The 13,853-nt window shown below is 39.9% G+C and overlaps 1 protein-coding gene across 2 annotated transcripts in view; it reads right to left on the bottom strand.

Moving 5' to 3' along the window:
- The window catches only part of LOC128688373 (uncharacterized), a 292,282-nt gene that overhangs the window by 108,499 nt on the left and 169,930 nt on the right, over positions 1-13,853 (bottom strand). For both annotated transcript variants that reach the window (XM_070086753.1, XM_070086754.1), the window contains 4 exons: positions 10,529-10,757; positions 5,494-5,636; positions 4,717-4,820; positions 4,262-4,432 (listed from right to left, as the gene is read on the bottom strand). In XM_070086753.1, the coding sequence (XP_069942854.1) occupies positions 4,262-4,432; positions 4,717-4,820; positions 5,494-5,636; positions 10,529-10,757 (647 nt within the window). The remainder of the gene's footprint in view (positions 1-4,261; positions 4,433-4,716; positions 4,821-5,493; positions 5,637-10,528; positions 10,758-13,853) is intronic.

Consider the following 13,853-nt stretch of genomic DNA (forward strand, 5'->3'; position numbering starts at 1 on the left):
AAATAAAAATTCCTGTGTGTGTTGGGGAGATTTTGAAAAAAAAAAAAATTCTTGTGATGAAATAAATGTATTTTTCTGAAATAAATAAGACTAAAATGAGTGAAATCTGATAAAACTTATGATTTTATGATATGCGGAATTTGGCAAGAAAATTATCACTCATCAGCAAGAGTGGCATAATGTACTAGTGATATTTATGTTTTTCAATTAATTGATGCCAAGATATGATCGTTTTTCTGTTATTTTAATTGGAGTATACTTGGAGAGGGTTTCAGGGGTCAACGCCCCCACTGTGACCATGAGGTCACAGTGGGGCCATTGATCCACCATGATCAGGCATTGATCCACCATGAGGTCTGTGACCAGACCACATGGTGGATCAGGGCCTGATCAACCAGGCTGTTACTGTTGACCACATGCAACCCGACATATGAACTGCAGCCTGGCTGGTTGGGTACTGACTTTAGGTGCCTGTCCAGCATCTTCTTGAAGACAGCCAGGGGTCTATTGGTAATCCCCCTGATGTATGCTGGGAGGCAGCTGAACAGACTTGGGTCCCTGACACTTATTGTGTTGTCTCTTATCATGCTAGTGGTGCCCCTGCTTTTTATCGGGGGATGTTGCATCGTCTATTGAGTCTTTTGCTTTCACAGGGAGTGATTTTCGTGTGCAAGTTTGGTACTGATCCCTCTAGGATTTTCCAAGTGTATATAATCATGTATCTCTCCCACCTGCACTCTAGGGAGTGCATTCCCAGTAGCTGAGGTGTTTTATCGCAGTTATATGTGCTTTTAATGTTTAACATACACTATTCTCTTCAAATTTAAATTTTTATTCCTTTTAATGCTGAACAAGATAATGTACCTTACATGTAATAAAACACTATTAGGCACAAAAGGAAGCCAATACTATGCAACGTATTTCAGGTAAACTAATCATGATGCTCAAAGACTACTTAAGAATTAGATAGACTGTTAAGTAGGATTTTTTTATGCAGTTAACTACCATTATAATGTGCAAAATAACAAAAGTAGCTAAATAAACAACAGTACAATTTTTAAAAGTTTGACTTGTAAATTTAAAATGATTCAATGATCTTCTGTTAAGTAGGATTTCTTAAGCAGTTAATTACAATTACATGCACAATAAGAAATTGTATCACTCATATATTAATATGTGGTACAATTTTAAAAGTATGTATTATTTATAATTTCAAATTGATTCACTGTCTTCAGTGATGTGGAGTGAATGAACAGAGAAGAAGATACAGGAAGTTACGTGGTTGCAGTTTTGTTTTTCCCATAATACACTGGGTGGGACAGAATTTTTTTTATACTGTCCACACTTACCACACAGACCAATTCTTTCATATTTAGGCCAAAATTTACCACTCACAGCTGAGTGGTAAATTTTGGCCTAAATATGAGTGAGCTGAGCTCATGATGTAGAGCTACGTCAGGGATCCTGACCTTAATGACATAGTTCTATATGACAAACAGCAAAAGGGTTAATATTTGTAAAAAAAATAAGAAGAATTTGAATGAAAACATGGTTAGTTTTCAATTTAGGGGTTGTGTGCTTGGTAACAATTTAGAGGTTGTGTGCTAGGTAACAATTTAGAGGTTGTGTGCTAGGTAACAATTTAGAGGTTGTGTGCTTGGTAACAATTTAGGGGTTGTGTGCTTGGTAACAATTTAGGGGTTGTGTGCTTGGTAGCAATTTAGGGGTCTTGTGCCTGGTAACAATTTGGGGGTTGTGTGCTTGGTAGCAATTTAGGGGTCTTGTGCCTGGTAACAATTTGGGGGTTGTGTGCTTGGTAGCAACTTAGGGGTTGTGTGTCTGGTAGCAATTTAGGGGTTGTGTGCCTGGTAACAATTTAGGGGCTGTGTGCCTGGTAACAATTTAGGGGTTGTGTGCCTGGTAACAATTTAGGGGCTGTGTGCCTGGTAACAATTTAGGGGCTGTGTGCCTGGTAACAATTTAGGGGTTGTGCAATAGGTAACAATTTAGGGGTTGTATGCCAAGCAACAATTTAGAGGCTGTGTGCCAAGCAACAATTTAGGGATATTGTGCCAGGCAACAATTTAAGGGTTATGTGCCATGAATTACAAAGAATGTGAATTCTAGGTCTGAATGTATTTGTATTTCACATCTATAATTTCATGCACTGGCTGGGGAGGTATAACATCTTTTAGAAGTGAAGAAGAGCAGGATGTGAGTGTGGGGGAGGTGCATGAGGCATTACGTAGAATGAAAGGGGGTAAAGCAGCTGGAACCGACGGGATTATGACAGAAATCTTAAAAGCAGGGGGATATAGTGTTGGAGTGGTTGGTGCTTTTGTTTAATAAATGTATGAAAGAGGGGAAGGTACCTAGGGATTGGCAGAGAGCATGCACAGTTCCTTTATATAAAAGGAAGGGGGACAAAAGAGGTTGTAAAAATTAAAGGGATGTGTTGTGCATCTTTATACGTATATGCTTCTAAACTGTTGTATTCTGAGCACCTCTGCAAAAACAGTGATAATGTGTGAGTGTGGTGAAAGTGTTGAATGATGATGAAAGTATTTTCTTTTTGGGGATTTTCTTTCTTTTTTGGGTCACCCTGCCTCGGTGGGAGACGGCCGACTTGTTGAAAAAAAAAAAAAAGAAGTTTACTGAGTATACCAGGTAAAGTGTACGGTAGGGCTATTATTGAAAGAATTAGAGGTAAGACAGAGAGTAGGGCTGCAAATGAGCAAAGAGGCTTTAGAGTGGGTAGGGGATGTGTAGATCAAGTGTTTATGTTGAAGTATATATGTGAACAGTAGTATTTAGATAAAGGTAAGGAAGTATTCATTGCATTTATGGATTTAGAAAAGGCATATGATAGTGGGGATAGGGGAGCAATGTGGCAGATGTTGCAAGTGTATGGAATAGGTAGTAAGTTACTAAATGCTGTAAAGAGTTTTTATGAGGATAGTGAGGCTCAGGTTTGGGTGTGTAGAAGAGAGGGAGACTACTTCCCAGTAAAAGTAGGAATTAGACAGGGATGTGTAATGTCACCATGGTTGTTTAATATATTTATAGATGGGGGTGAGAGGGGTGGGATTAAATTATGGGGAATCAAATACAAAATGGGAGTTGACACAGTTACTTTTTGTTGATGATATTGTCCTTTTGGGAGTTTCTAATGAAAAGTTGCAAAGGTTAGTGAATGAGTTTCGGAGGGTGTGTAAAGGTAGAAAGTAGAAAGTGAAAATAGATAAGAGTAAGGTGATGAGGGCATCAAATGATTCAGATAAAGAAAAACTGGATGTTGCATTGGAGAGAGGGAGTATGGAAGAAGTGAATGTTTTCAGATATTTGGGATATGACTTGTCAGCAGATGGGTTTATGAAAGATGAGGTTAACCATAGAATTGATGAAGGAAAAAAGGTGAGTGGTGCATTGAGGTATCTGTGGAGACATAAAACGTTATCCATGGAGGCAAAGAAGGGTATGTAAGAAAGTACAGTGGTCCCAATACGCTTATACGGGTGTGAAGTTTGGGTTGTAAGTGCTGAAGCAACAAGGCAGCTGGAGGCAGTGGAGATATCATGTCTAAGGGCAATGTGTGGTGTAAATATTATACAGAGAATTCAGAGTGTGGAAATTAGGAGGAGGTGTGGAGTTACTTAAAGTATTAGTCAGAAGGCTGAAGAGGGGTTGTTGAGGTGGTTTGGTCATGTAGAAAGAATGGAACAAAGTAGAATGACTTGGAGAGTATATAAATCTGTAGGGGAAAGAAGGCGGGGTAGGGGTCGTCCTCGAAAAGGATGGAGGGAGGGGGGTAAAAGAGGTTTTGTGGGTGAAGGACTTGGACTTCCAGCAAGCATGTGTGAGTGTGTTAGATAGGAGTGAATGGAGATGAATGGTTTGTGGGACCTGATGAGCTGTTGGAGTGTGAGCAGGGTAATATTTTGTGAAGGGATTCAGGGAAACTGGTTAACCAGACTTGAGTCCTGGAAATGGGAAGTACAATGCCTGCACTTTAAAGGAGAGGTTTGGGATATTGGCAGTTTGGAGGGACTTCTAGACTGTCATATCTGAGCACCTCTGCAAAGACAGTGATTATGTATGAGTGATGGTGAAAGTGTGGAATGATGATGAAAGTATTTTGCTTTCTTTTTGGGTCACCCTGCCTCGGTGGGAAACAGCCAATGTGTTAAAAAAAAAATCTGAATTATTTGTAAGAAATCAAAGTTGAGAACTGAAGAACGAGATCCTTCATATCTGAACTCACAGTAGCAAGGGAAAGAGAGGCAAGGCCTAGAAGCTCTGTGTCCTGAGTCCCACGTGGCAGAGAGCAAACAGCTAATGCCAGTGTCACTGTGGCCACGTCCCTCACCAGCACCTCCACCCCACACTCCCACCGTGGCGATCCACATTCACATACATAGTGGGTTGTTTTTACCTGTGTGGATAAAATTACAAAAATTAATAAGATTAATATTACACTACCATGAATAGCCATAAAAGACATAATGTAGGATATGCAATGTTATAGAAAGAATGTAAAACATTACTGACCTAAGGCATATAAAGTCCTTCAAGGGGCTTTATGGTACCATACCAAGAACAAGAAAATGTTTAATTTTGAATTTTCTATACGTATATATTTGTTTTCAAATTTAAAAAGTAGGGAGGGAAGGAGCATTGCTGAGGGAGTTTGTTGTGGTCTGGTTTTCTGCTTCTTACCTTCCTGCGGTTGCTGAAGATAAGGCAGTAGGGACTGGGGGGATATTCTGTGGTGGTCGTGATGTTGTCTGCACCATGGACCACAATGTAGAGTACACCAGCGCCTATTTACACAGAGAGAAGTTTGTGCCTCAAATATGTGACTCTTATAGCTTGTTTTTTTCAACTTATGTCTTACTTGGTTGGCTGATACATTATTTTTTGCTAGTAAGTAATACAAAGTCATTCTCCAAAAATGTATAAGAAGGTTTAAAATTTACAAATACAGAACAGGATAACTGCATTTGCCAAATCTATATGATGCATACCCAACTAGGTATACTGTACTACACATACCTAGTTGCGTGAATTCTATTAAAGCCAGCTGATCCAGTGTGAGTGTACTGGCCTGAGACTTTAAGGCCCCCACTACCATGGGCTCAAGCCCCACCCATTCTGTGATTTATTTGCAATCATGTTACTGTATTATGTTTTCCTGAGTCCTAACCATTAAGTTTTCTGTCAATTAATTTTAAGGCACAATCTTGAGTTTGCTCAAAATGCCTAGCATAAGTATGGGCTCTTTCAGGAATAACACAACCTATTGTAACTAATCTCTGTACACAACTGTATCTTCTTGGCAAAATAGAAGTTTATGTTAGTATTCTAATCATTCACTCCTAGCCACCTAGGGTATATAAAAATTTAACATTATGCTTAATATGTATTAATCCACAGTTATTGTTTGACTAGTGAATAATTTCGTCTAGTTACCTTCAAGGTGTGTGAGCAACCCACCTTCTTGGTTGTCTGTCAGAGGTGTAGGGAGGGGTGACTCCAGGTTGACAGGGCTGAGTGGGGTGTACTGCAGCCGCAGGTGTAGAGGTGGCACACTCCCCCCAATAACTTTCCCACCCTTCTTCTGTAACACTGTCTCTGCCCTATATACAGTAGGCATAGTAACTAAGAAATTAATGAAAACAGTACTTATAGAATAATATTATAAAAAAAAGTTTAACTGGTACAAAAATGCTATTAATAAGACATTTGTGTACAAAACCTCAATATGGAACAAAATCCACAGGGTCAATGCTACAGTGGACCCCCGGTTAACAATATTTTTTCACTCCAGAAGTATGTTCAGGTGCCAGTACTGACCGAATTTATTCCCATAAGGAATATTGTGAAGTAGATTAGTCCATTTCAGACCCCCAAACATACACGTACAAACGCACTTACATAAATACACTTACATAATTGGTCGCATTCGGAGGTGATCGTTATGCGGGGGTCCACTGTATTAATAAGACATTTGTGTACAAAACCTCAATATGGAACAAAATCCACTGGGTCAATCAGTTCAAAACCATGGGACAAAGTCTTTCAATTACAGAATTGTCTGCTATTACTAATATGGCAAAACAAACTAACTGCCACAATTGCCATTACTGCCCCCCACTGCCTCTTACTAGTTCATTATATCCAGAGTTTATCAAAAATACAGTTTAATTAAACAAAACCAATAAAGCACCTAAATTACTGGGAACGGTTGAAGTCCCTTGATCTGTATTCCCTGGAACATAGGCGAGAGAGATACATGACAATATACACTTGGATTGCACATGAAAATCGCTCCCTATGAAAGCAAAAGACTCGGCAGAAGATGCAACATTCCCCCAATGAAAACCAGGGGTGCCACGAGTACACTTAGAGACAACACAGTAAGTGTCAGGGGCCCAAGACTGTTCAACTGCCTCCCAGCATACATAAGGGGGATTACCAACAGACCCTTGGCTGTCTTCAAGAAGGCACTGGACAGGCACCTAAAGTCAGTACCTGACCAGCCGGGCTGTGGTTCGTATGTCAGTGTGCGTGTAACCAGCAATAACAGCCTGGCTGATTAGACCCTGATCCACTACGAGGCTTGGTCTCAGACCAAACCACAGGGGCGTTGGGCCCCGAAACCCTCTCCAGGTATACCCATCATGTGGGTGATAGTCCCTCCACACCCATTATGTGGGTCATAGTCCCTCCACACCCATTATGTGGGTGAAAGTACCTCCACACCCTCATGTGGGTGATAGTACCTTCACACCCATCATGTGGGTGACAGTCATCCCTCCACACCCATCATATGGGTGATAGTACCTCTACACCCATCATGTGAGTGATAGTACCTCCACACCCATCATGTGGGTGGTAGTAGCTCCATACCCATCATGTGGGTGGCAGCCCCTCCATACCCATTATGTGAATGATAGTCCCTCCATACCCATTATGTGAGTGGCAGTCCCTCTATACCCATCATGTGGGTGGTAGTTCCTCCATACCCTCCCACTAACCCCTGTCAAGGCAGGCGAAATTGTTGACTTGGAGAGGGTACAAAAAACTTTCACGGCACAAATAAGTACAATAAAGCACCTAAATTACTGGGAATGGTTGAAGTTCCTTGATTTGTATTCCCTGGAATGCAGGCGAGAGAGAGACATGATAATATACACATGGAAAATCCTAGAGAGATTAGTACCAAACTTGCACACGAAAATCACTCCCTACGAAAGCAAAAGACTCGGCAGGAGATGCAACATTCCCCCAATGAAAAACAGAGGCACCAAGAGTACACTAAGAGACAGCACAATAATTGTCAGGGGCCCAAGACTGTTCAACTGCCTCCCAGCATACATAAGGGGGATTACCAATAGACCCCTGGCTGTCTTCAAGAAGGCACTGGACAGGCACCTGACCAGCTGGGCTGTGGTTTTTATGCCAGATTGCATGTGGCCAGCAGTAACAGCCTGGTTGATCAGACCCTGATCCACCTCGAGGCCTGGTCTCAGACCAGGCCGTGGAGGGATTGACCCCCGAAACCTTCTCCAGGTATACTCCAGGTATACCCATCATGTGGCTGGTAGTCCTTCCATACTCATCATGTAGGTGGTAGTCCCTCCATACCCATTATGTGAGTGGCAGTCCCTCCATACCCATCATGTAGGTGGTAGTCCCTTCATACCCATCATGTGGGTGGTAGTCTGTCTATACCCTTCATGTGGGTGGTAGTCTCTCCATACCCATCATGTGGGTGGTAGTCTCTCCATACTCATCATGTGGGTGGTAGTCCCTCCATACCCATCATGTGGGTGGTAGTCCCTCCATACCCATCATGTGGACAGTAGTCACCCCTGTACTCATACTCTGGGTCATAGTCTCCCATATTCATCCTGTGGGCGAGTCCTCTCATTCCCACCCTCTGGGTGGTAGTCTATACACTCATCCTGTGAGTGATAGTAGTTACCCCATACCCATCCTGTAGGTAAATTTTTATTTAGGTCTCATGCTCTGAATTTTTAACAATGGTTTTTTAAATTAAATTATGCAGAATTTAACATAGGATAACTTAAAAAAGAGAAAGACTGATATAATGAATTCAGAGACCAGGCCCCAACATAAGTGTTAGCTAAACAAAATATAATACTGTAGTAATGATATGTTTGTAAGAGTAATGGATTCAGGCACATAGTAATGAGTTGTTACACATTTAGTGAATTCAATCACATCAGCATAATAGAGCACATCCAACATATTACAAAGGCAAATTGGTCCAAAGAACTGGACAAAAATGCCATGTTAGTCAGGTAAATTACATTGCTACAGCTTTACATACAGTAGGAAATGCTAGGGTATTTTGTTAGAATTTTTTATCATATACCTATACAATATTTCATTACAAATGAAATACTGGGCCTTTAAGGGAGATGTTTCTAAATTCTTGAAATTTTTAGTATTTAAGCTCATAATATGAGAAATTTGTAACCTAGATGGTAGAAACATTCAATGTCTGCTGATTTTGTAAAGTAAAAGGACATAAGTGCAACTAATGTGACATTTTATTGTGGCAACGTTTCGCTCTCCAGGAGCTTTATCAAGCCATTACAAACAATACATGGACACAGAGGGTATATAAAGGCTCTGAGTGAGGTGCAGTACTAGTGAGGTACCATTTAGATGTTCACTAGTGGTAGTAGTAGTAGTGACAAAAGTAGTAGTAGTAATACAATATGGTAGAGCAATTAATTCGTACATGAGTAAAAGGATATAAAAGCTATTACTTGGGTAACATAAAAATAGGTTGGACAAATATAGACTGGAAAGAGGCAGCCTGTTTCAGTGTTCACTCTCTGTAATGTGCTTTATGTAGTATAACAGGAGAGACTATGTGATGGCAGGGTTTACTGTTTTCAGGAGGATTCTTGCTAAGACTTCAGAGATGGTGAAGCTGCCGTTGTTTTGTTTAATTGTATTCGAAACGGCGATCAGTGCTGATTCGAGGCACTTGCGTCTGCGGAAATTAGTTTCTTTAATCACTAATTGGGCGTCTCTGAATTTCATGAGATGATTGGTAGAATTTTGATGTTGTACACAGGCGTTGTTCAAGTTATCGTTCCTACATGCGTAAATGTGTTCATTGAGGCGGGTGTCGAGGTTTCTTGCTGTTTCACCTACATAAATCTTGTCACAGCCTCCACAGGGTATAGTGTAAACTCCTGCATTGACTGGTTCGTGGTGCTTGGATTTTGTTCTGGTTAGATCCTTTATTGAGTCGCCATCGCTTCTAGCACTTCAATAAAGGATCTAACCAGAACAAAATCCAAGCACCACGAACCAGTCAACGCAGGAGTTTACACTATACCCTGTGGAGGCTGTGACAAGATTTATGTAGGTGAAACAGCAAGAAACCTCGACACCCGCCTCAATGAACACATTTACGCATGTAAGAACGATAACTTGAACAACGCCTGTGTACAACATCAAAATTCTACCAATCATCTCATGAAATTCAGAGACGCCCAATTAGTGATTAAAGAAACTAATTTCCGCAGACGCAAGTGCCTCGAATCAGCACTGATCGCCGTTTCGAATACAATTAAACAAAACAACGGCAGCTTCACCATCTCTGAAGTCTTAGCAAGAATCCTCCTGAAAACAGTAAACCCTGCCATCACATAGTCTCTCCTGTTATACTACACAAAGCACATTACAGAGAGTGAACACTGAAACAGGCTGCCTCTTTCCAGTCTATATTTGTCCAACCTATTTTTATGTTACCCAAGTAATAGCTTTTATATCCTTTTACTCATGTACGAATTAATTGCTCTACCATATTGTATTACTACTACTACTTTTGTCACTACTACTACTACTACTGCCACTAGTGAACATCTAAATGGTACCTCACTAGTACTGCACCTCACTCTGAGCCTTTATATACCCTCTGTGTCCATGTATTGTTTGTAATGGCTTGATAAAGCTCCTGGAGAGCGAAACGTTGCCACAATAAAATGTCACATTAGTTGCACTTGTGTCCTTTTACTTTACATATTGTCGGTAATTCTACCAACTTTATTACGATCTGCTGATTTTGTTGGCTGTGATAGACATTTTTTTTTTTTTTTGCACAAAAGTATGATAATAGCTGGAAAGCATGTTGTTACTCTCACTCTTTCTCATTTATATTTGTTGTAGTTAATCTGGAATTCTTTCCAAACTATTGTCCTCAGAATGCTAGTGGACAGTCCAAAATTTTAATCAACTCCCTCCTGTTGATATTTTTACCATGCCTGTGCCTGGCATGAAGAAAGCATGCTATAATCTAGACAGATGTACCTACAAGACAGCTATTAAGAACTGGATTGCAGAGTCTATCACACTGTGTTCTAGAGGTGTTTAGCATTTTGATCACTGAAGGTTAGTATTAAATCTGCATTAGTATCAGATTTAGAAACATTACTCCATATGACAGGGTAAGCAAAGGAGCCACACAGGTGTTAGTACTCACACTCTACAGCTGTCAAGGCCATACTGACTGAGGGGTAAGTCGAACTGTGTGAGAGTGGTAGTTATGAGCCTCTTGGTCTTGACTTTGAGTACCAGATTGTGGTGATTGGGTGACGAGCTCACCAGAAAGCTGCATGCCTCCTGCCAGCGGGGTGTAGTAATGGCCGGCGTCACATGCTGCTGTCCATCTACCATTACCACCACCCACTTGTCCTCATCAAGACCTACACCTGTAACAGATAAAATACAAAATTAGGAACTTTAGGCACTGATGAGGATGAGCTAAGAGTAAATACCAAAGACTGTGGTAATACAGTAATGTACTCTATCATTTATTGTAGTATATAAGACACTCAATTCCAATTTAAACGCTTCTCTGAAACTCTTCCTTGAGACAACTGCAACAGAACTCACAGACAATTTTTTTTTTCAATGAACTGGCCATATCCCATCAAGGTAGGGTGACCTAAAAAGAAAAACAAAAGTTTTTCTTTTTAAATTTAATGATTTATACAGGAGAGGGGGGTTACTATTCCCTTTCTCTCACAACATGCATAGCTTACAGAGGAAGAATTCTGTTCCAATTCCCCACAGACATAATATAAGACACCTAAACTCTTTGATATCCCAGAGTCTGACTCAACCTGTGTAAAACCTCAGTGCATAAAAAAGGTCCTAAAATCTGGAACTCTCTGCCTGAAGCCTCTAAATGTCCCCTAACTGCCTAAAAATAAATTCAAAGCTATTGTTAAAAAGCATCTCTCTCCTTAATATAATCCAGACAGCAATTTGCTAGTCAAACACTACCTATCCTTATCCACTTATGTCCCTGTTCTTTTTCTGCCTTCCTTCAACTGCCATATATACATAATTAGTAATATATATTGTTCCACTGGATTTGTATTGTAATTTAAGTAACTTGTAATTTCACTATATTTATTCAATTACACCATAAAACTGAAGACCACTGAACCAGTTTACGATAATAATAATAATAACAGTTTATTTTGACATGATACATTGTTGTACAAAGGAATACAATAGTTGGGTGTACATGCCAAAAGCCCCTTTGTATGCAGAGCATTTCGGGCAAATTTAAAATTAACGTAAGATGAATAAGGCAATAACAGTTTATATGATTATTAGACGAGTTACAATGAGTACAAATGAATTCAATTCAATTCAATTCAAATTTTATTCTCTATAAGGTATAAGGATTACAATGCTGAGTTTACAGAATTTGGTTATTGTGTGGTTTACATGTAGTAAAATAATAATTACAGAGTGTACCACTAGAACACCTAGCATGGCTAGGCATTTCGGGCAGACTTAGATTAAATCTTAAGTTTAAAATATTACAAAATTATGAGGTAAGTTGGTATTATGGCTAAGTGACTAAATACTAGTTTGTGAGTTTAGCAATGTGAATGCTTTTGTTTTGGCACTATACATAGTTTCAGTATTGGAGTATCACAGGCCATTCTTTATCACAGGCATTCTTTTAGGTAATGCTGTATGGCTGTAATAAGTTTAGTAGTGCAGATCAGTATAGAATAATACAGTTTTGATATAGTTTATACACAATTTACAATTTAGAACAAGTTAAAACAACTTACAATATGAAATATTACAATTTAGTACATTTGAAAACAAATAATATATGTTTCATAACTGACCACTTTGTCATTACCTACCTTTCTTGTTAAATGTATGACTGTATTTAACTGTACAAGACCTACATAATGATTGTCTACTTCTTAAGTAGTTTGTGATCCTTACGATTAGTTGCCCGAAATGCATTGCATAACAAGTTTTTTGTAGCTACTATTTACCTGGAGAGAGTTCCGGGGGTCAACGCCCCCGCGGCCCGGTCTATGACCAGGCCTCAAGTTTCTACCCATGTATTTAAACTGTCTGTATGCTCAAAGGAATAAAGCATTATCATTATCAGCTCTGGTAAAAGAGACAACACAGAGACCTGAGAGCACTAGTATCAAGCGTATCAAGCACTATGATCTGTTTTGGGCAACATAAAACGTCTACTAGATTGTGTAAAATGGTGACTGCCAGAATCAGGTTAGGATACACAAATAACCCGCACATAGAAAAGAGGAGCTTATGACGATGTTTTGGTCTGACTTGGACCACTTATAAAGTCACACTAACATAAAGGAAAGAAGGAGGGAGTATATATATAGGCCAGCAGACATTGACAGGAGCAAGAGAAGTAGAAGTGGAGGTAGTAGTAGTAGTGGAGTCAGTTAAATACCAAGAGGAGCACTGCAAGGGAGCTAGGGGGAAACGGGAGACGGGGGAAAAAATAATAAAAGAACTATACCTACTGATGTCTTTCTTGATCTTATCTGCCTTTGTGTGGACTCAAATTCCTTTTCCTTCCATGTTAAATATTATTCTCAAACCTTCGGTGTCGCTATGGGCTCTCCTCTATCTCCTGTCCTTGCTAATCTTTGCACAGAATACTTTGACTGTTCTTCATACTACTGATGTGCGCCCTTCACTCTGGCTCCGCTATGTAGATGACATCTTTGCTTTTTGGCCTCATGACTCTAGTCTCTTCCAACCATTTCTTGATCCTCTTAATAATCTTGCCCCTTCCATTAAGTTTAAAGCTGAATTGGAATCTAATTCCTTGCTTCCTTTTCTTGATGTTCATATCCACTGCTCAGATACACGTTTTGCCTCTTCCATTTACCTCAAGCCTATGCACAGTGGCATGTACGTTCACTACTTTTCTTATTAGGCTTCCTCTATCAAGAAAAGTGTTCTTATCTCCCTCTTTCTTCATGCTCTCCACATTTGTAAGCCTCAGTTCCTTTAATCTGAAATTTCCATTCTTCATAATTCATTTTCCCATCTTGGCTATCCTTCTCATTTCACAGACTCTGACTTCTCATGTGCTAAATAGACTTTCTTCTCTCCCAAACTCTCTACTCCTGTGAACTCTCCTGTCCTCTGCCTTCCCTACATTTCCAGTCTTTCTAATCTCGACAATTCTCTCCGTTCCTTAGACATCAAACTTACTTTTTGCCAGACTAACACTTCGCACTAATCTAGTTCATACCTCCCCTCCCTCTATAGATGCTACTTATGTCTACTCTATTTCTTGTTCCTCCTGCCCTCTTCAATACTTTGGAGAAACTAGCCGATCTCTTTCTGACAGACTTGGGGAGCACAAAAGTAGTGTTAGGCTTGCCGACACCAACAATGCTCTTTTCTGTCATGTCAGAGATCACAGTCATCCTATTGACTGGTCTTCTGCTAAAACTGTCTACCCTACTTCTAACTTTCACAGTCACAGTTTGGTT

This window comes from Cherax quadricarinatus, chromosome 19 (genome assembly GCF_038502225.1).
Source record: "Cherax quadricarinatus isolate ZL_2023a chromosome 19, ASM3850222v1, whole genome shotgun sequence".
NCBI classification, from domain to species: domain Eukaryota; kingdom Metazoa; phylum Arthropoda; class Malacostraca; order Decapoda; family Parastacidae; genus Cherax; species Cherax quadricarinatus.